Genomic DNA, 23,971 nt, shown 5'->3' on the forward strand with positions numbered 1-23,971 from the left:
AAAGGGTACAAAATGGAACTCTTTTCTTCCCAGTCAGGACGCCCCTCTCCAGGGTGAATGATGATCCACATTAGCTGGTCCCCAGGTCATTTGGAAGTCTGAACCCTCTGACACACAGTCTGGTGGATCCCTTGTCTTCAGGGAGGTGGATTTCTGAAGTTCATGGAACAGAGAGCTTTTGCCTCCTGGCTGGACCCAGCCCTCATTAATCACTGATTACTGACTTTGAGGCAGGAATGGCCACACACAGCGGAATCTGACTGGTTCTTGTCCAGAGGGAGAACCCAGATTGGTAGGCGACAGATAGGGACAGGAACAATGACAATATAGTATGGTGTCAGGGGGACAAGGAGAAAAGGATGATGAATCCCCTCCCCCATTACAAGGGAGACATATCCTGGGGTGTCTCAGGACAATCCTGAGCACACAATGGAGAAATGTGGGCCGAGTGCCATTCAGTGTGGAGGGTTCGTAAGTGACAGTGGACTAACCAGACCCACGGGGCAGGGTGGAGCAACGGACAGATCAGAGGTCACAGAAGAAAGTTTCCAACGGCAGCAAAAAGGCTTGGTCCTGGTTCAGTATGTTCACCCCTGATATGGGGATGGCCAAGTCACCAAATCTATCTAGACTTCAGATTGGCGTGGGAAGAGATCCAAATACATGTAGAAGATGGACATTAAGAGTTAAAACAAACGAGATGAAAATGAATGACAATAAATGGGAAGTCATGGATTTGGGATGACAAAGTAGAGATTGTTCTGGAAGAGGGACTGAGATAGGAAATGGTTTAGAAGCCACGTGGAAAAACGTGGTTTTAGGAACTGGAGGGTTAGGCTAGAGGAAAGATAGCTCAGGAGAACATGCCTGCATTTTCAGGTATTTGAAGGGCCATCATGTGCAACAGGGACTAGATTTATTCTACATGGACCCAACAGTAAAACTTTAAGACCCTTGCAAGCAAATTTTGGCTCAATATTTGAAACTGCTAAGCATCAGAAAATCCAAAGATAGAATGTGAGCAACCTTAGGAACAAATGCGATTCCCCCCGCACTGGAAGTGTTCAAGCACTGAATGGACGACTGTGTGGCAGGTCTACTATTTACACATCTGTTTACAGAGGTTTTATCAAGAGTGTTAATTTGTGTTTTTGCATTCATTCAGAGATACTTCTGGAGAGCGCTCTATGTGTCTGGCTCAGTGCCAGGTGCTGGGGACACAAAAGTGAATAAGATGACCCTGTCCTTGCCCTCAGGGAGTTCCTGGTACTGTTGAGAGCAGATGGACAAGTTTATTTCAACAGTAACTTGTGTTGTGATTACAGGCCTCAGCATAGGGGAGGCTGGCTTTAGCTTAGGTTAAATCCAAGAGTTTCTGTGGAAATTCAAACACGTTTGGTTACCAAAGGCCATGGTTTTATCAAGGTCAAATCACTTCTGTAAACCTACTATTGGCTGTGGAAACAGAAGTATACACTGAAGCACAGTCTGTGAATTTTTGTGCCCGATGCCTTGCTCTCAAGAGCCCCAAATAAGTCACTTCACATGTCTGACTCTGTGTGACCCCATGGACTATAGCCTGCCCGGCCCCTCTGTCCATGGGATTCTCCAGGCAAGAATACTGGAGTGGAGTGGGTTGGCATGCCCTCCTCCAGGGGATCTTTCCGACACAGGGATGGAAACCATGTCTCTTATGTCTCCTGCACTAGCAGGCAGGTTCTTCAGCACTAGCGCCACCTGGGAAGCCCAAAATTTGGTTTTTGGCTGGGACTGTTTATGTGCCTACAGACTGTCTTACAAGTGGCTGTGGTGTCAGGGTGAAGTGATTTAGTCAGAGGCCTACCCAACTCTCCATTTCTTACCCACCCTATGGGGACTGCTTCAGCACAGACATAAACATGCTTCTGCCGTTACCTTATTGCACTCGTCACATGGGGAGGCTAGAAGGCTTGATTCAGGGATATGATTGGATTTTAAATCCCAGTCTCCCAGGATTTTAATTACTGGTCTGGGGCAGCAGGGCTAGGCGCTGGCTGCCTTTGGATGGAGGAGGTCGATACGCCACTCCACAACATATTGAGCCACAATGCCTGCAGACTCTATTGCTCTATTTAATCATCTTTTGCAAAATTTACAGTGGAACAGGAGGGATCAATACGGAATTTATCACATTCTCTTGTAAATATGAGCCGGGAAAGAGTTCCAGGCAGTTTGTTACTGAGTGGGAGGGAACATGTCTGTGTACAGCTGGGCATTAGGAGATGAAACAAAATCCATACTTCTTGGCATAAGCTACAGATGCTCAGCCAGTCTCTCTGAAGCCTGAAGACAAGCTCAATGGGAAGAACACTGATTCATTCACTCATGTGATCAACCAACCAACATTCCAGAGCACCTATTTCATGCTGAATCCTGTATAAGGTCGAGGAACACAAATGGAGTTCTGCTCTTGAGATCAAAATCACAGATTCCACAGTGGCTCTGCCACTTACTAGTGGTGGAATATGGAATATGGAATAAACAAAAAGTTACTTAACAGCCTAATGCCTCTGTGCATGCATATGGAAAACATAGGTAATAAGAGTGTTAAACTTGCAAAGATATTTTAAGTATTGAAAGAGATAAAGCCTTAGTTCAGAGCTTGGTACAAAGTAAGAACTCAATAAATGACAGCTATTGTTATTTTTACTACAATTATTATTAAGTACCCCTTCCTTTAAAGTGTCTCACTAATGGTATATGTGCAGAGATGGAGGTGTTGAGCAGGGGGCCAGCCCCCCTTTCTCTTTAGTAGACAGAAGGGAGACTGAGTGGCCTTCCATAGGTTAGAGACCTAGTTAGGGCTCTACTGGCAGCAGAATCAGAGGAACAGAGGGAAGAGAGAATAAGAGGAGACGCATGCTAAGCTCTGTTTTTTGAAACTTCGGTTGTAACCTTTAAAACAATAAAATAGCTTCCCAGGGAATTTCCTCGTGGTCCAGTGGTTAGGGTTCCACACTTCCACTGCAGGGGGCATGGGTTCCATCACTGGTGGGAGAACTATGATCTCACATGCTGCACAGTATGGCCAGAAAAGAAAAAAAGGCTTCCTAAAACTGCTGTGGGGTAACAGCATGAGAAGTGATTCACTTCACGTGAGCAAACCAGGAAAAGTGACAAGAAAAGACATAAATGAGCTGGTTCTTGAAGGCTAAGTGGGGGTTTGATAGGTGGAGAAGTGGGGAAAGGGCATCCCAGTGACAGAAAAGTAAGCAAGCAAAGGTCTGGAGGCAGGAAAGACTCCCTTTAGGGAATGAGGAGCTGAGTGGGCCTATGGCAGAGACAGCTCCTGTGTGCCCAGGCCCACCTGGCTGCAGACAGGGCCCTGGTTAGCCTATCAAGCACTGGTCCCAATCCTGAAGCAATCATCCCCAGCTGCTCTTGGAGATAGGGTGGAAGAAGATTCCCAGTGGACCACAGAGAGATGTGCATGCTGAATTAGACATCTGAGCGTTATCTCACAAGCATAAGAAATTACTGCAGGTTTCCAAACAGTGCAGTAGTGGGGTTTTGCAGGGTAAAGGTTGGTTTGGAAAGGAGCCTAGAGGTAGGGAGACCAAGAAGTCTTTTCCAACAGTCTAGGTGAGAGGGACAAAGTCTGAACCAGAGTATGGGGACAGAGGGGAGAAGATGCACTTGAGAGAAAACTCTAAGAAAGATGAGTGTGGTAAAAAGTGAGGGCAAAGTCATCAGACACTTTAAAATCCTTTCTTGTTTGGGTGACAGGTACTGATGATGCCATTTACCAACTAGGAAATATGGAAGAAAGTCCAGGGGACAGGGCTGGGTTTGGTTCATTGAGTATGACAGGTCTACAGAATATGAAGCATCACAAACTAGTAGAAACACAAAAATGCCTGATTTGTTCTATGGCAAATGTGTAGGCTGGTCTGGTTAGAAAACAGGTGGTACAAAAACATGGAGATGAACATTCAAAGGTATTTCACATATGGAGTTAGGTGAGCAAAAGGGCAAAAAGCAAAAACTCCTGCCAAGAATTTCTGCTCAAGGCAACCCTAAGGCAAGCGTTTTCTAGATGAGGGATAAAGAAGGCTGAGCGCTGAAGAATTGATGCTTTCACTGTGGTGTTGGAGAAGACTCTTGAGAGGACCTTGGACTGCAAGAAGATCAAACCAGTCAATCCTAAAGGAAATCAATCCTAAAAAGCCATTGGAAGGACTGATGCTGAAGTGCCAAACTCTGGTCACCTGATGCGAAGAGCCAACTCATTAGAAAAGACCCAGATGCTGGGAAAGCTTGAAGGCAGGAGGGGAAGGGAACAACAGAGGACGAGATGGTTGGCTGGTATCACCAACTCAATGGACATGAGTTTCAGCAAGCTCCGGGAGATAGTGAAGGACAAGGAAGCCTGGCGTGCTGCAGTTCATGGGGTCACAAAAAGCTGGACACGACTGAGCAATTGGAACAACAACAGATGAATAGCACGTGATGTAAGTGTTGGAAGTAGGGGGATCCGTAGCTCATTTTCATTAGGGGTGAGTTTCTTGGAAGTTGTGGGCTTTCAGGAGGCCAGCCTCATTCCCCACTCTCCCCATAATCCAGCACAGACTATCCTCAGAGGTGGCAGGAGGTTCTGTGACCAGAAAGCAGCTGGGAGCAATTGTCAGTAGGGAGGGAGAGACTCTGGATAAAGCTGAGTTCAAAGTGGACTATAATAAGAGCTCGGGTCCCCAGGCTTCAGCACCCCTCCTCCCACTTCTGCAAAGACAGCTGAGACCAAGGCAGCCGAGCCTGGGGTCTGGGCTGAATTTAGCAGTCATAATTATACTGCTGACGTCTGGGACACAGCCACAGTCTCTGCAGAAGGCAGCAGCTTTTGTTCATGAGCTAAAAACACACCATCCTCAAACATGCTAATCGCATGTCTGCTTCCATCTAACAACATTGAAGGGACGCTGAGGAAAGGGCACACAATGCCCACACATCTGGCTAATTCAGTTATGAGGCCAATCAATCTTGATGGGTTGTCTATAAAACACCAACCACCCCAAAGGACTGAACTGACCAGATGTTTAAGCTTCTGTTGACCAATCCCAGCCTAATGTCCATAGCAGGGAAGAGGGGTTATCAAGATATGGCTTATGCTTCCATTCACAGGTCTATGGCCAAAGCTAAGTAAAGCCTCTGCTTGAATGAGAAGCATCAGTACATCAGAGCGGTGGTTGAGCCAGGCTCACTGGCATGACATACACTCAAATATACAGACCTTTACTCTAACCTTAAGGAAGACAGGAGGCCTTATTTACAGTTGGCTTTGAGAACAACCACAGAAACAGAACCTGATGAAACAGTCTGCTAACTGCACTTCCCAGCAGGAAGAGAATCAGGAGTACAGAGGCAAGTACCTTTAACTATGACATTAAACGTCACAGGTTGCAGTTCTGGGCACAGGAACTGTTTGTTCATCACTGATGTCTGCTTTTCACCACCAGCACCACCACCCCGGCATCAAGGTTGATAGGAATTACTTATCTCCCTCATAAAATTGTTGCTTAAAAAAAAAAAATCAGAAGCCACTGCCAAAAGGAGTCTTCCAGTTACTATTATGCCCAACCACAGTCACCAGGCAACAATCACCAAAAATAAAAGTGGAAGAGTAGTGGGGAGATTAGGAAAAGGAGAAGACAGGGAATAGACTTGAAATCTATACCAAGAAAACCATATCAACCCAGAGCTTCTTGCTGGTGCTAATGATTCCATTTTTTCTCAAAGGGGCTTTTCCCTAATCAATTCTAAGGACTTTACCAAATCTGTCTCAGAGTCGAGGCTTTATGGCAAACCAGATGGATGAACATAGGTAAAGGAAACTTCCAACTTTTTTTAGAAAGTGATGAGAGAAGCACAAATTAAAAATGAGGATTTGTTATGATAGCCCATGACCAGAACAGCACTTGGCATTCAGTAGGAGTTTAATAAATATTTTCTGATTGAATAACTAACAGTTATGATAAACTTTTGTCTCCTTTGTAGGTTCCTATTCACTCTTCTGTCCCAAGTCATGGGTGACACTCAAGGTTGAGTACTCAGCCCTTGTCCCTTTCTGTCTGCATCCATTCTCTTTTAGAAAAAAAAATTGTTCCAATCTTTACAAACTATCCCAGTGGTTCTCAATCCTGGCTGTACATTTAGGATTATATGAGAAGCATTAAAACTGTATCAATACAAAACTGAAGAAAATATTTGTAACATATATCAGAAAAATAGCTAATATCCTTAACTTGCAAAGAACTTTTAAAAATCAAGAGAAAAACAAAAACCAAAAGTCCTAGAAAAAAATAGGCAAAAGACATTTTGGCAGACAATTGAAAAAAGGAGAAAAATGATTCTTAAACATTTGAAATGGTGCCCATTTCACTCACAGTAAGAGAATCAAACTAAAACTATACCAAAGTACTCTATTTCACCTATTAGATTGGTAAAAATTCAAAAGGTTGGCAATATACAATGTTGGCAAGGCTGTGAGAACACAGCCACTTTCACACAATATAAGTAGAAATGCAAAAGGCACAACTTTTATGGAGGAGAAATTTGCAATACCTAACCAAGGGCATACATTTACCCTTTGACCCAGCAATAGAGCTTGTAGAACTCTGCTGTAGAGACGCACCTCCCATTATTCCAAAATGTACATGTAAGATGCTATTCACATAGCATTATTTTTAACTACCAAGCACAGCATATATAGCTCATACACACAATGGATTACTATGTGACTACAAAAAATAAGGAAGATCTCTGTGAAATGATTACCGAGTGACTTCTAGAAAATATGGTTAAGTGAAAACAAGCAACTGCAAAGAGCATGTATAATACATTATCTTTTATGTAGGAAAAAGGAGAAATAAGAAAAAATATATATATTGGCTTAGACAACGAAATACAGGAAGGACAAACTAGAAAACAATCAAAATTGGTTATCTATTACACAAGGGGTCAGGGCTTACTGAGGAGAGCAGGAAAAGGTTGAAAGCGACACACAGGAGGGAGTTTTACTTCTCTGACTATATCTTTTTGTACAGTTTTTAGAAAAAGATTAATGGTCTATATATTCAAACAACAAAACTAAAACAAGGAAAGGTAGAGGAGAAAAACCCTAAAACTGAAAGCGCGTTGAAAAAATTAACCCAACTGCATTTCAAACTAACAGCATAAACACCCTGAAAGGAAAAACACCCACCTAAGTAACTAAGGAACTAGTATTTGACTATATACCCTTAGCCTTGGATGGAGAAGCTGGGCCAACTATAAACATATCCTGACCTGAACTCTTTTAGTAGTTCGTTTTCTATAGTGGTTTGGCTGAAGAAGGTCTGAAGACTTTTTGAATATATTATAGGATTAAACAAATGAGTTGTGTATCAGTGCTATTTGAAGTCAGAATTCTCACTACAGAAGAAGGGACACAGAAATATGAAATGTGTGAGGACAAGGAAGAACCCTGTAATGATGGACTGGAATGGGAGGTATTGGTATTCTCAGGACTTCTAAAATAGGTACGTGCATATGCATATAATATGCATATACATAATAGTGTGTATATGCATATGTGTGTGTGTAATAAGTACACCTAGTACTCATGTTTTGGTCTCCAATACAATTGCCCACTAAAAAAGTCTTAGGACTCTCAGAGAAATGGCTGATTCCAGGGCAATGGCAAGGTGGATATAAGGTAAGATCGAAACATCTAGTTATGCAAGAAAATATGGAAATTAAAAAAAAAAGATGCAGGTATGGCACTCTGGCCAAATCTGAGATAATTTTAGCACCAATATAACCACTACGGACAGTAATACATTATAGAACCCTAAAGCAATAGTATCCATAAGCACACATAACAGTAAATAAATAAGTGAGAGAGAAGGAATTCTTGTTGATCACAGAAATGCCAGTTGCTGGTCAATTGTGGAGTGAGCGCTCACCCTTTTGAATTTTGTACTGTGTGCAAATTAACTATTCAAAAACAGGAAGAAAAATAAAACATTTATAAAATATCTCTGACAGTGCAGCAGGCAGAATAATGACCTCTAATGATGTCCATGTTTGAATCCCTGGAACCTGAGAATATATTAGTTACTCAGCAAAAGGGAATTAAGGTTTTTCATCAGCTGACTTTGAGATGCGAAGATTACCCTGGATTATCTAGGTGGGCTCAACATAATCACAAGAGTCCTTACAAGTAAATGAAGAAGGCAGAAGAGTCAGTGTCAGAGTGGTGGAACATGGGAAAGACTTGAGGGATTGTGCTAGCTTGGGGATGGAAGGGGCCAAGATAAGGAATGTCTGAGACAAGGCAGCCTTGAGAAGCTGCAAATGGCAATAAAACAGATACTCCCTGAGTCTCCAAAAAGGAACACAACTCTGATGACACTTTGATTTTTGTCCAATGAGACCATTTTAGACTTATCCCCACAACCATAAGTTACTAAATTTGGGTTGCTTTAAGCTGCTAAGTTTGTGATCATCTGTTTGCAGCAGCAATAGGGAGGCTACCTAAGGAAAGCTACAGTGGCTGCTTCTGAGGGGGACCAGGGGTGTGGAAAGGAGATCTCCTTTTCACTACACATCCCCTGGTACTGCTTGAAATGTTGATTTTTTTTCCCCCACATTTTTTAAAGTAAAAATCACTGCAGCACTAAACAAGCCAACAATAGACAATCACTTCAGGGACTCTCTACTGGCTTCAGAGTTGAGCACAAGTCCTCAGGCTCACCCCAAGGTCCTCCATGCTCCGGCCTTCCCCTACTCACCATCTGACAGGTGGCCAGTTTCCTCCAGGTCTCAAACACGCAAGGCTCATTTCTGCTCCTCCCACACCTGAAAAGCTTCCCTCCTCCCTCTGCTGATCTATTCTGCCTGTCCTTCAGGATCTGCCTCCAGGCCCTCTCCTCCAGAAAGCCTTCTACAATGCCAACAATGATCTTCCCCCTCCTCACCTCATTTATTACATTCACTGGTTTTTTGCTTCCTGGCCTTTGTTTATTAGAGTTCCATTACCTACTGTCGTGGTGTTTTCAGTGTGCTTTGTGTTTGGGCCTTTTCACTGAACCAGCGCTCTACAGTGTGCAGTCTGAAGGAAGGGCCTCTATCTTTCTTTCTACTCCTGCAACGCCTGGTGCACATTTATAAATAAACTCAGTCAGCAAACATTCACTGAGCATCTGTCATGTGCTAAGGATAGTGCAAGGTGCTAGGGATATAAGTCCTGCAGATCCAGACCCTAACCTGTGTAATGAAGGCAAGATCTATTAATCAGATAACTGAATAGCTATTTGCTGTGGTAAGTGTGATAAAGAAATTATACAGGCTGCTTTAAGAGCAGAGTAACCTTTCTAGGAACCTCTTCTAAGGGATGCTGGTGGTCAGCTGCAGGAAATTAATTAATAGCTGCTGAATAAATGTGAATACTTAGATTTGCAATTAAATCAGAGGGCAATTATTCATTCAGAATTACAAAATATGAAAATTAAAAGGAGCTTTGAGACTGCAATCCAACTAACTTTATAGGTGGGGAAAACGAAGCCCAGTGAGGAGGAAGGGACTTACTCAAGGTTCCATCCACTGCAAGGCCGAGTTAGTGTAGGTCACATTAGTGCTGCATAGGGTTCATTACTAAGGGAGTTTCTGAAGGATTCCTGAAGTGGCAGGCTCCTTTCTTTGGCTGCACTTAAAAGAATTTTTCATTTCCAAAATGATGTTCAGGCAGAAGACTGTGGGATCAGCCTACAGAGAGCATTTCTGCTGTGTTCTCCGTGGGACACTGCTAGGCCTCTGGTAACACAGCAGAGTATATGAAAGCTAGATGTGAACTTGTTTTGGGAAGGGAACCTTGGTTCTGACCCATCTCACCCTGGGATGGACCTCCGCTGCTATTTTGCAGGTCCTGACCTCTAGGGACTAAGGTTCTCCTTCTTAAAACCTGTGCCGCCCTTTCTCTCTGCATTCTACCCAAGAGCACACTCACTGGATGGCCACGAGTGGGCTGACAAAGGGCAGCCGACCCTGCCATGGGAAACTGGAATCCTACTCAGATATTTCCAGGCCCAGTGCAGGTGGAGGAGAACACAGAACAGACCTGGCCCAACAAACGCTGACCTCTCCCTCACCCAAGGGAGCCTTGGCCTCCAGCTGCCACTCTTGGTGATGAGCTCATGCCGGATACCAGCCAGGCTCATCTGAGGACTGCTTGGAGCCGATTAAAGCCTTGATGAAATGCGGGTGCCTGGTGGCAGGTGGCTCTGGAGAGCTGGGGCTCTGGCGCCCAGGCACTCTCATCTCTAACTCAACTAAAGCAGCAACTCCTCTACGTCCACAGATCCGGGATACAGAAACACCCTTCCCTAGGGACAGCTCATCATTCTGCACTGCCCAGGCCAAAGGCAGAGGACAGGCCTTGGGGTCACTAAGGACCCTCTTTAGCCCTGACCTACTATGTGAACTGCAATGGCATCACTACAGAATCCCTCCGTTCCCCACTGTGCCCCTGACTGGACGGCTGCGTCCCTCTGGATGACTAATGGCTGTCACTCTCCACAGGCTTTCCTCAAGTTAAGTGACCGGTTGACATCTACACTTCAGGTTTCCATGTATATGCCATTTGCTCAGGGAAGACCTCCCTCATCTGCTTCAGACTAGCTTAAGCCTCCATTATACTCCTACCACCTTCTACTTTTCCTTAATACTACTTCTCTCAGTGGTAATTAGCTAATAATTTTGTGATTATTTGCCTAGATGTCTATACCCTGCCAGACTAAGCTTCATTAAGAATGAATAGTTTGGGAATTCCCTGGTGGTCCAGTGGCTAGTTAGGATTCCATGCTTTTTCACTGCCAAGGTGTGGGTTCAATCCCTGGTTGGGGAACTAAGAGCCCGCAAGTCGTGTGCCTCAGCCAAAAAAAAAAAAAAAAGAATGGGGTGTGCTATACTTGTTAAATTAATAACTGGAAACCAATAAAAATACCAGTATGGGTAAGAGAAAGTTTTTCAGGTAACTTTTTAATAGTATTCTTTAAAAAGAAACTTTTATATCAGAGGGTCCCCTCCAATACATCACATCAGCTATGGGACCAACTAGTCCAAAGCTACAACCAGGAACCATCCAAGCCAATCTTTTCTGGTTTTGAGTAGCATGGAGGATTTTATTACTTTCCTTTTTTTTTTAAATAGCTTTATATACCATAAAGTTCACCCATTTAAAGTATACAGTTTAATGGGTTTTTTTTAAAGTATATTTACAGAGTTGTATAACCATAATCTAATTTTAGAATACTTTTATCATCCCCCAAAGAAACCTGGCACCCATTAGAAGTCACTCTCTATCCCTCCACAGAAAATTGCTGGCATGGAGGGTTTTTAGCTCTGTATCCAAAATAACCAGAAGAAAACTTTAGCATCCAGTAATCTGATATGTTTCTTCATCATACAGATGAAAAAAGTGATTCCACAGAGAGGCTGTGATCTGCTGGAGGTCCTCCTGGGATGAGATGGTGGCAGAGCTGGGGCAGCCCATGGTCTCCAGTTCCTGCATCCTAATGGTAATGCTTTGATCTCTCTACCAGGTAATGTGTCTGTGTATCCCAAACTGCTTACCCGACTGGACTTTAAGCAACTTGAGGGCAGAGGCTATATTCAGTTCATCTGTCTTCTCTTGCCCAGGAGTACCGTTAGAGCAATGATGCTTGACGTGCAGTCCATATACCGGTGCTGGTCTGTGAACTTTGTTACCAGTCATCGATGAGATAAGCATGCTAAGTACGAGTACGTGTCCAGAAACTTTTACACGAACTTAAGAGTAATTTCCGGAGAAGGCGATGGCACCCCACTCTGGTACTTTTGCCTGGAAAATCCCATGGATGGAGGAGCCTGGTGGGCTGCAGTCCATGGGGTTGCAGAGAGCCGGACATGACTGAGTGACTTCACTTTCACTTTTCACTTTCATGCACTGGAGAAGGAAATGGCAACCCACTCCAGTGTTCTTGCCTGGAGAATCCCAGGGATGGCGGAGCCTGGTGGGCTGCCATCCATGGGGTCACACAGAGTCGGACACGACTGAAGTGACTTAGCAGCAGCAACAGCAAGAGTAATTTCGTCTGTTGAACCTGATGACAAATTTGGGCCTGTATTTTGTATGCCCTTTAAAATATAATTTTTCTAAAATGTTTTCAAAAAATAAAACTTGCAGAAGACAGGTTTTTCAGATAGTTTGAGCATCACTGCAACCCCTCCCCAACTCTCTTCTCCTTCTCCTTTCACCTGTTTCCTTGAATCTCTTGCACTGGCTCCTCTTATGTGCTCACACCTGAAATGTAGGCTCTCTCAATTGTGTTCTTGGGCCTCTTTAGCTCTACAACTCTTCACGGACAACTCAGCGTCCACCACCCTCAAGAGACTGACAACTCTCAAATCTTCATATTCAACTTATAGTCCTTTCTCTCCTGAGCTTCAGACTCATTTGTCCAACTGCCCACTACACATCTCTACAAGTGTGTCCCACAGGTCTCCCAGCTGGTCAACAGCTATTTATAACTCACATACCATCTGCCAGCTGTGAGGTTTTTTCCTTAAGAACTGTGAATATGGCAGTAAAATAAAGAGACAAGGTCTCTGTGATTGTAAGGCTTTCATCCTAGTAGGGGGGAGAGGCCGATGATAAACATACAAACAAACATGATCACTTCAGGGACTGATGAGTACCACAAAGAATATAAAATAAGGTAATACGATGCAAAGTGACTGGAGGAGCTACTTTACTATGGTGGCCAAGAAGGTCTCTGAGGAAGGGAATTTGAGTTGAGACCTGAATTCCCAAGGGGAGAGTGTTCCCATCACTGGGAGAGGTTGGTACAGAGACCCCGAGATGGGAAGGAGCTCAGTGTGGCTGAGGGATGAAAGAAGGCCTGTGTCACTGGAGAGGAGTGAACACCGTGGGTGAGGGAGTGACTAGAGATGAGGTCACAGAAGGCAGGAAGGGTCTAGACTACGTAAAGCCTTGCAGGCTTTGGTAAGGAATTTGGATTTTATGCTGGTTTCACTGGTATGCCAACGGAAGATTTTAAACAGCAGAAAGACAGGGTTTACGTTTTAAAAAGATTCTCCTGGCAGTTATGTGGAAAATGGATTCAGGGAGACAAAAGTGGAAATGGTGAGACTAGTTAGGAAACTGTGGTGATTATCCAGGAGAACTGGATCGTCCTGCACTGGGACTAGAGTTACAGCAATGGGAATGGTAGAAAGGGGATGGTTCCAGATTACTTTAGAGGCACAGGTGACAAGACTTACTGAACGACTTGACAGGTAGTGTAAATGAGAAAGAGAATTCAAACATGACTAAAATTTGTGGCCTGAAAACTAGATAGATGATTGTATCATTTACTGAGATGGGGAAGACTTGGGGAATATCAATTTTGTGGGAAAAAACAGAAGTATATTTTGGCCATGGTGACACTGAGACTGAGGAAAGAACTGGAGCCAGGCAAGTGAATTCAGTGGTTAGCAATAATTTTTTTTGAGGACTTTTAACCATGAAGGGATGCAGAGAAATGAGGCAGCAGATGGAGGTAGATATGGGGGTCAAGGAAGTTTTTAGTTTGCTTTGTTGTTTAAGATGGGTGATATTAAGGCATGTTTTCATGATGATGGGAACGAGCCAGCAGAGAGGAGAAAATAGACAATGCAGGAAAGATGGGATCATTGGAGGAACGAAGTAATTGAGAAAGCAAGTGGAAATAGGAGCCTGAGCCGAAAGCAGAGCTGAAATTAGGAACATCTTCCATTGTAGAGGTAGGATGGCAGCACACGGGAGTATAGAGGCGGGGAGGCTGGTGAAGTGATGGTGGGATGGTAAGGTAGTTCTCTTATGACTGCAATTCATTTTCTCTATGAAGTGTGAGGTGAGATCATTAGTTTGGGAGTCAGGGAAGGAGACTGCTGAACATCTGAGGAGAAAGAAGATATATGAAAGTTGTCTTGGTCCAGAACAAGACTGTGATTTTACTCAAGAAGTATAGTGGGGTGGTTGGCAGTATTGAGTGTCTGAAATTCATGAACATAAATGTAAAGTGAGTCCAGTTAGCATGGCTGTATGATTTTTTTTTTTCCTGAAGCAATATTCAGCTCTTCAGATACAGAATGAAGTAAAAAGAAATTGGGTTTAAGTAGGGTTAGTGTTTCATCAAGTTGAGTACAAAGAAGGAAGAAAGAAGCAAAGGAATAGTTAGGACACTGGACTGTGGAATCTGAAAGTGTGAGGGAGGGAGGAGGAAAATGTTTAAAGCAGAACTAGTCATTCCTCTGCACCTCAATTCCACCCATACCTCCTTCTAATAATCCTCACCTCAGCACAGGCACATACCATCTACCAGCCATCTGGTCCAGAATCTGGACCAATCTTGACCTCTCCTTTTCTCTCACCATCTGATCCAACTGATGCTACTCCTAAATCTTTCTGGGATCCGTCCTCCTCTCCCACTGCAACTGCCTTGCTTCAGGCCCCACCTAGACAATTAAAATAGCTTAAAAAAACCCACTCTATTTATTTGGCTGTGCCAGGTCCCAGCATGGTCCATCTTTAGCTATGGCATATGAACACTTGGTTGCAACATGTGGGTTCAAGTTCCCTGGCCAGGTTTCAAACCTGGGCCCCCTGCATTGGAAGCATGGGGTCTTAGCCACTGGACCACCAGGGAAGTCCCTAATATAGCTTTCAAATGAAATAATTTTCCTTTCTTCAACCCTGCTCCTCCTAATCAATTTCTTCCCCTATTTTCCTCTAACCTTTCTTTCAAGTCTAATGTATATACACAAAAGTACAAAAAGTGCATAAGGATACAGGTCAAAGAATTTTCCCAAGGTGGAAGTATAACCAGTATCTAGATAAAGAGGCAGAACATTAAACACTTCTGAAGTCCCTGTGTGTCCTTCCCCAGTCACTATCTGCCCTCTTGAGGGTAACTGCCATATTGACTTCTTACACGGGGTGGTTTGTCTATTTTGAACTTTCCCATTGGAGGAAAAGTTCTATTTCCTTAGCATATCTTATGTTACAGGCCTTCATTACTGGCTCTCGCTTTCCATTCTTCAATCCACACCCTACAAATTCAGCTCTTCTGAATTCAGCATGCTGCTTCCTACTCCATACCTCTGAACATGCTGGTCCCTCTGTGCCTTTCTCCCTCCACCCGGTAAACTCACACTCATTCTTTAAGACTTCGTGTAAACTCCTTCTCCTATAGCATGCTCTCCCTGCTCTCTTCAGAGATTTAAATAGTCTTTTGTGTTCCACTAGCACCTTCTATACACCTCCATTAATACACCAGATGGCAATTTTTGGCTAAAATGTCTGATTTCCTCACCGACCTATGAGCTCCTTAAGGGCAAAGACCATGTCTGGATCATCTTTACTTCCCAGGTGCTGAGGGTGAGTCCTGTGACAGGAGAGATGCTCAGTTAAGTGTTTGAAAAATGAACAAGAAGACTCGCCCAGGGAGCTGGAAGAGGTCCTCGTAATCAGCTACCCTAATCTCTCTATTTCACTATGGAGGAGAAAGGACTTGCCTAAAGGAGAGAGGGTTTGCTGGTGGCAGAGCCAGAACATCTGATCTTCAGCCCAGGGCTCATTCCCCTTCCCTGTACTGCTGGCAAGAATCAGAGGATGACATTTCCAGAGAGCACAGCCTGAGGCAAAACCAATCCCTTCCACATCTGGCAGCGCAGCCAGATGGGCAGACACTGAAGTGGAACAAGAAACAGAGCTTTAAGTTTTTAGCCCTGACAACAAACTAACAGGCTGTTAAAGGGAAGATACCAGCACTGGAAATGTTCCTTGCCTCAGGCAGTGATGGTGGGAATTTAAGGACGGCTGGTTAACACTCACAACTGAGCCCTATACTTGGACAGAGGGATGAGGAAGAGCCAAGAAAGTAAGTAGGAAAGAGGCTAAGGGAAGCACTGGGGAAGGTATCATTAGGTGTCAGAAAGCCCGGCGTTTCTGAGGTGATGCACACTGGTGGCTGAAAAGGCAGGGGAGGGGCACTGTGACTAAGACAGCTTCATACGTGAAGCTCTAGAAAGTCAGATATATTATGACACTAAAGCAAGCGGCCCAGGAGTCAAAGACACCACATTTCCAGTGGTATCCAATCTACAGTGGCTTTGGAGGTTCTGGCGCATCCAAATAGGTACTGAACTACGGGCGGGGCACTGTGGCAAAGAAGGCAGGGAAAGTAACATACAGTCTTCATCCTCAATCAACCTCAGTGCAGTAGAGGGGGGCTGGACCCAAATCCCAGGGAACAGGGCAGACCTTAGAAGGCAGGCAGCATGAGAGCTGGGTACTGGCTGGTAGAAACCATTCTGCTAGGCTGAGAAACAAAGTCTTGAAGGGAAATGAGAGGCAGAAAGACCTGCAAGGGTAAAGGCACTGAGGTGGGAACATGGAACAGACATTATGATGGTGTAACTGGAGCCATTAGGGCAGCAGTGGGAAAAAACAGTTAAGTGAGGGTCAGACTGCTGCTGCTGCTGCTAAGTCGCTTCAGTCGTGTCCGACTCTGTGCGACCCCATAGATGGCAGCCCACCAGGCTCCCCTGTCCCTGGGATTCTCCAGGCAAGAACACTGGAGTGGGTTGCCATTTCCTTCTCCAATGCATGAAAGTGAAAAGTGAAAGTGAAGTCACTCAGTCGTGTCCGACTCTTAGCGACCCTATAGACTGCAGCCTACCAGGATTCTCCATCCATGGGATTTTCCAGGCAAGTAGAACAACTCTAAAACCAGGTTAACAAATTAGGATGGGTAGGATTCCCTTTAAAAAAAATATGTAAGTGCTGGGTGTTTTGAAGTTAGTAACGCATTATATGTAGAGTGCCTACTCTGTGGAACCTACACATGCCCAATCCTGACAAAACCTTAGAGGGTAGGTGGCACACTCTTATTCCAGATGAGGAAAGAGGACTTCAGAGTGGTCACAGCTTCCCCAGGACAGATGGCTATTAAGTGTGGCAGGGTTGTATTCAGATCCTGACTCCACAGTTTATGCTCCTTCCTTGCAGCCTTTCTCATCTGGGGCTTCTCCTCTGAACCACAACTGGGAAATTATTTGAGTAATGATTTTTTCAATTCTGTCAGGAATAGCACATAACTTGTACCACTTCAGATAGGAGAGAAATTAATAACCCTGTGTATAACAGATGCCTGAGAGCATTAGAGTTTAATTTTCCAGAGGAACCCTGGATGAGAAAGGCTGCATGGTAAGAGATACGTTTTAGGAAAATGGATCTGTGAAAGTGGGATCACATTCCTGGGAGGAAAAAGCTGTAAAAGCACCATAACGGCCTTGGAACCACAGGGATGAGTCAGCTCCAGGGGCTTAAGGAAGGAGGCTCCCCACCTTCTCAAATTACTCGTCTTTTCAGCAGTCCTGCCTTTCCTTCCTTCCTCTAACCTTTTCCTGTAAGTGGCAGTCAAGTGCCGAAACAGGCCTTTCTGCTCATAAGACAGCGACCCACGAAGCAGCAGCATTTTTCAAGAGGAAAACCACAGAAGCCAGTGGATCCACTTTTCTGCGGAGGCTGGGGGTATAAAGCTGGCACCGGACTCAGAACTCTTGCACACAAATCCGTCTGGCAAACTCTCACTGCCCTCCCCGACAAGGCTGAAGCAAGCCATCCTCTGGGAAACCTTCTGTAACTGACCCTACCTCCCTGCTCACCAGGCAGAAGCAGGTATTTCCTCCTTGGTCTCCCCAGAGCCCTTTGTCCAGAACCCTGCTGGGGCACACGCCTGCTGTCACTGCCGGTTTCCATATCTGTCTCTCCACCAGTCTGCGCCTCTCTCAGGACAGTTTGCCAGATCCACCTTAGGATGCCCTGAGGTCAAAGGTGACAACTGGCTTACCCAGAGTCACACTACAGAGCTGAGATTTAAACCCAAGTCTGTCTGATCCCCAATTTTGTGTTCTTCTCACTATGTTATGGGGCCTCCTGAAGACGAAGTGGCCTTTCTGTGCTAAGCACCCATCTCGACAGTGAAGTGTTCAGAGGCGGCACTGTCAGAGCAGACCAGACCACCTGAGAGGCTTCCTTAGAGGATCTAGCTGAGAAGAGAGGGAGCATGATGGTGTTTTGGGCAGGGTGGAGAAGCTGTAGGCAGAAACAGAATTAAGAAGTCTTAGATAGGAGTACAGATTTCATGGGGAAGGAATGGGATTATAGCTGCCAGGGTGAGCATTTGATTTCTTTACACAAACATGGAGAATCTATCTGTACTTGGGACCTTTACAGACGTTATCACTAATCCTCACGTCCACTAATCCCTGAGATGCTTCCCAGATGTTATTTATTCATTTGGCTGTGGTGGGTCTTCACTGCTGCATGTAGGCTTTCTCTAACTGTGGTGGGCGGCGGCTACTCTTTGTTGCAGTGTGGGGGCTTCTCACCACAGTGGCTTCTCTCATAGAGCCCGGGCTCTAGGCATGTGGGCTTCAGTAGTTGCAGTTCAGGGGCTCTAGAGTGCTGGCTAAGCAGCTGTGGTGCATGGGCTTAGTTGCTCCACAGTACATGGGATCTTCCTGACCCAGAGATCAAACCCATGTCCTCTGCATTGCAAGATGGATTCTTAACCACTGGACCACCAGGAAAGCCCCTCCCAGCTGTTATTTTACAGACAAGAAAACTGAGGCTTAGAGAGATAAGGTAACATGTCTAAGCCAACAGAGCTAGTAGGTGGGGGAGCTGGGATTCAAACCCAGGCTGGCCTGACTCTAAAGCCCTGTTTACTACTCCATGCTGCCTCTTAAGGGGTCAGAGAACCTCCCACATTACCAGACTGCTGCTGCTGCCTGGACCTCCCCCAGCTCTCATGTGGGGACTGCTGATCAGAGGGCGAGTGCGGCTGCCCCCTCTAGCTCCAACCCTCTAAGATCTGCGGGCCCTAAATCCTTGTGGACTGAGCGATTTTAAGGACAAGAGTTGTGTGTGGATCCCATGAGCACAGGCTGGCCCCATGTCTAGGCCTGCTTTGGGTCTCACAGAGAAAGTCTTTAAGGTGTTGCAGCAAAGCCAGTGGCAAATATAGGCTGAAAAAGCTGGACGGTCAGGAAATCAGGGGCTGCCCTCCCTGAAACCTTCTGAAGGTCAGCTGAGGTCAGAAACTTTGGAATTGTTACTGGCAAGAGCCCCTAGGACAAGGGAACAGGATCCTGCCTCTCGGTTGGCTGGTCACACACACAAGCAGACCAAGAGAGGTCAAGAGGGGAGGGAGGTCAGAAGTTGGCAAGCCTGCAGGCCCTGAGGGATGGCCACTTGTTCAGGTCAGAAAGGGAGAAATCAGTGGGTTAATGGTTTTGGCCCTTGAGGCTGGGAGGCTAGGGCAGGGGGTGTAAATGGATTCTGGGTAAAAAGGCAGGTGGGTGAAGTGTAAAGATGGGGGCGAAGGGCATCTGTTCCAAGTCAACAAGCAGGAACCATGCCCCTGGAACGGCTCAAATGGCCAGCCTTGGCCTGGGGGGTAAGGGTGGGGTGTTTCATAAAAGGCCCGTGCTTCTTCATATTAAAGGTGTTCGATCTGCAAGGCTGGGGAGAGGGACTCTTTGTAGAATGAGTTTCTTGTCCATTTAGGGGCTGATGGGAAGTGGGGAATGTAAACCACTGGACAATAGCTGGGGGTATTGATTGATTTTAAGGCATGGCAGAGAGAAGCCCCATAGTGAACGTTCTAATTCTTAGCTACAAATGTCTCTCTTTGGAGAGCTTTCCAAAGGACAAAGTGAGTAGCATGTTACTTGGGGACGTTTTCTAAGTCTCTGCTCCTGTAAACAGTGAGTTCTTGCTCCAAAAGCACCAGTCATCCTAGATGCTGTCACCATATCCGTGAGCAGTGCTGCCCCTTGCAGTGTTCATTCCCAGACCAAGGTGCACACTGGCTGCACTGGGGCAGGTCCCTTGTAGGCTGGGGCTATGGGCCAGGCCTGGGTCTTAAGTCAGTGTGACTGTGGCGGATGGAAGGTGGTAGGACTTGAGGATTACTGGGAAACCCTTCCAGTCCAATCACAAACACTAGAAGATGATATGGGGACAATGGGCTAGAGAGGCGAAGATTCTGGGGCTGAAAGTACTTTATTTGAAGATGGGGTTTTGAAATAGTGATTGACTGCAGAGGACAGCTGGCAGAAGATACAAAGAAAATCATACCTACTTAAAAGAATCTATTTAAACCAGTCACAGCAGAATTAAAATGGAATGGGCTCCCAGGGAAGAAGGAGGGTTCCCTCAGTCTCTGAGAGAATCCAAAGAAAGACCAGCCAGCTGGCTGCTGGAGAGGTTTCTGCCAGGAGGAGAGAGGGCGGGCAAACAGGTAAACTGGAGGACTTCCAAAGATCCTTCGAGCTCCCAGGTTCTATGAAGAATGACCACTGACAAGGAATGCCTTGGTGTCAGGCCCAAGAGAGGGTCCCTAAACCTTCAAAAAGTGCAGTGAGGGCATAAAACAGGAAGTCAGTGCCATAGTGCCATACCAACTCAGGGGCCTGGGCACCATGCATCCTGGCAGGATGCTTTCCTCGCTCTCCAAAGGAGAGGCTGGAGTAAGATAAGGGCAAGTGACTGCCTGGGAGGCCTCTGGCAGGTACCAGATCTGGACAGGACCAGACCACCCTGAGTATGGGGATGGTATGTATTATCCCTCCAATACATCAGTGCTCTCCAAAAGAAGGGTAGTCAAACATTTGATAAAGATTTATTGAGTGTTTACTGTGTGTTAAGTACTATGTCAGGTGCTAGAATGAATCAGCCATAGTTCTCGCCTTCAGGGAGCTCAGAGTCAAGTTAGGGAGAAAGCTACTGAACACGCACACAAAATTCAAGATTGCAACAAGTGCAACCATGGAAAAAGAATAGAGTGCAATGAACTAGAGTAATGGAAGAGGCCTGATTTAGACTAGGGTGGGGGAGGGGGATCAAGGTGGATGTCTTTTGAGTCTGAGGTTACTAGAGATTTGAAGGCTCTCCCCCCTTGGTCCACCAGTCCTGCTCTGGAGGACACAGGGTAGAAGAGAGGATACTTTTGGGGGACGCAACAAGCAAAACTCAGAGCATGAACGTTCAGGAAGGATGGCATGGTACACCACACAACCGTAGGCAAAGAACACACTCCAGCCACATGAGGGTGAATCCCGCATGCACATGGTCACTGTCACAGAGTACAGGCACCTTTGAGGCTTTCCAGTCTGGGAGGGCAACACGGCTTTGGGGAAGCTTGGCATTTCTGGAGGAGAGAGGCAGCTAAGTCCACACTTTCGGCCAACTAAGCCCTCCGCCCCACTCACCCATGCTCTCACCTCCATCAAGCAGCTCCTTGACGGTCCGGTAGTCATCAGCGAGGACAGCGTAGTGTAGGGCTGTGCAACCCTTGAAGCTGGCGCGGTTGTTCAGCCGGTTGTTGAAGTCATCCTCTCGCGTGACCAGGACTAGGGGGACAGCAACACAAACCCTTTCATTAGCAACAAATGCCAAGAGCCACCAATCTCACTTTCTTCCTCTTGGCATTTTTATTCCCTCATTCACTCATCTACTTCCTTACTAAACAAATAATGGCACCTACTATGTGCCTGGCCATCTGTGCTGGGAAAGAGGAAGTAAAACAGAGCCCGGTTAATTCCACATAGGTTTACTGACATCTATTATGTGATAAGATTCGTTTGGGGACATAGAAATGAATCAGATATGGTCCCTAACCTAACCTGACAAAGGAGGCAGACAATAAACTGATGTTTACAGTATTACCTGAGATAAATGCTATTATATAACAGGATGATATAAAAAGCCAGAAGGGAGCTTAGCTCAATTTGGGCATGAAGAAAGGATCTCAAAATATGAGAGTCTTGAAGGGTGAAGAAAAGCAGGCAAGGGCAAGACAGAGGACAAGTCAGGAGGGAGACAGAGGGTGTTCTTAGCAGAACAGTAACATGCCTCCTCTGTGCTCTGAAGATGTTTACAATCTAATATTTAATATTTTGTAAAGGATTTTTAAATTTAAAAAAGCCATTAAGAATTTGAAACTACAGGAAAGTATAAAGGAGAAAAAGCATGATTATCTCAGCAACTTGAGAAATGGCATTTAATATTCTGGTATATGTCCTCTGATATCTATATTGATATTGATATGGACTTTAGTAGGTAAAAGATACCTGCATATATATCCTACATGTATATCTTACAAATTTGGAATTTAATATATTGCAATTTTGTAATCTGCCTTTTTTCCCTTAATAAATGTACTGTGAGCATTTTTTGAAGGCAGAAAGGACAAGTATTGCATGTGTCAAAGAACCAAAAACCCCTAGGCTCACTCAAGTGTTATTATTAGTGACTCTCTCTCTCTCTAAATTGATACAAAAGAACCTAAAATCAGTTGCATCACTTTACAGGACCCTCTGGGTTAGTGATCACACATGTCCCTGTTCATCGGGGTAGTCATGACTTATGCTTGCTGTCCTCAACAGTCCCAGTATGGACAATATTTGGAAGGCTACCTAAATTCTGGGGCCTTTCCTTGGGAACCAAGCCCCCACAGAACAATATCTATCCTGCGAAGGTGATGGGGTTTCTTTCTGTCTCATGTAGAAATTATCAGAGTACTTGCCTTATGTTCCTTCCTGAGCTTAGTTCACTGGAGGTGGAATTTGGGTCCTACCTACTTGTACCTGCTCCTCCCTGAGTCCATGGCACAGGCCCTGCAGAGGGCAGGCTCCTCCTACCTCCTACTGGATAAAGGCATGTAATTCAGTCAAGAGAGAACCTTGCCTGTGTAGTCAAAACCACCAGACAATTCTTAAGCCATTCTTTTCCAAGATGTCTTGGAATGGAGTTTATGTATTTGCTCCTCCTACAAAACTGAACTTCCTATTGAAAAGTCATTCAAAGCCAGAAGACTGTCACGCTTCTTCCTAAACCTAACAGAGATTTCACCTAGATCACTTCATGGCAAATAGATGGGAAATAATGGAAACAGTGACAGACTATTTTCTTGGGCTCCAAAATGACTGCAGATGGTGACCACAGCCATGAAATTAAAAGATGCTTGCTCCTTGGAAGAAAAGCGACGACAAACCTAGACAGTGTATTAAAAAGCAGAGATGTTATTTCACCAACAAAGGTCCATCTAGTTAAAGCTATGATTTTTCCAGTAGTCACATATGGATATGAGTTGGACCATAAAGAAGGCTGAGTGCCGAGGAATTGATGCTTTTGAACCGTGATGTTGGAGAAGACTCCTGAGAATCTCTTGGACTGCAAAGAGATCAAACCAGTCAATCCTAAAGGAAATCAATCCTGAATATTCATTGGAAGGACTGATGCTGAAGCTCCAATACTTTGGTCACCTGATGCAAAGAGCTGACTCGTTAGAAAAGACACTGATGCTGGGAAAAATTGAAGGCAGGAGGAGAAGGGGATGACAGAGGATGAGATGGTTGGATGGCATCACTGATTTAATGGACAGGAGTTTGAGCAAGCTCCAGAAGATGGTGAAGGACAGAGAAACCTGGCGTGCTGCAGTCCATGGGGTCGCAAAGAGCTGGACACAAATGAACAACTGAAGAACAACTGACCTTCTTTGCTCTCTGGCTGACATGGTCACTTCACACAATCTATGTAATTCCCCTAACTACTTTATATAGTGGTTGTTGCTTAGCCACTCAATCATGTTTGACTCCTTATGACCCCATGGACTGTAGCCCGCCCGGCTCCTCTGTCCATGGGATTCTCCAGAGAAGAATACTGGAGTGGGTTGCCATTTTCTTCTCCAGGGGATCTTCCCAATCCAGGGATTGAACCTGGGTCTCCTGCATTGCATGTGGATTCTTTACTGACTGAGCCACCAGGGAAACAGGCCATTATAATTCTCGTTTTATAGATGAGAAA

The 23,971-nt window shown here is 45.1% G+C and overlaps 1 protein-coding gene across 1 annotated transcript in view; it reads right to left on the reverse strand.

Moving 5' to 3' along the window:
- CLPB (ClpB family mitochondrial disaggregase) overlaps positions 1-23,971 on the reverse strand; it is a 148,413-nt gene that overhangs the window by 48,661 nt on the left and 75,781 nt on the right. The window contains exon 5 of the mRNA XM_055548997.1: positions 21,388-21,516. Coding sequence (XP_055404972.1) covers positions 21,388-21,516 — 129 coding nt within the window. The remainder of the gene's footprint in view (positions 1-21,387; positions 21,517-23,971) is intronic.

The sequence above is a fragment of the Bubalus kerabau genome, chromosome 15 (genome assembly GCF_029407905.1).
Source record: "Bubalus kerabau isolate K-KA32 ecotype Philippines breed swamp buffalo chromosome 15, PCC_UOA_SB_1v2, whole genome shotgun sequence".
In the NCBI taxonomy this organism is placed as follows: Eukaryota; Metazoa; Chordata; class Mammalia; order Artiodactyla; family Bovidae; genus Bubalus; species Bubalus kerabau.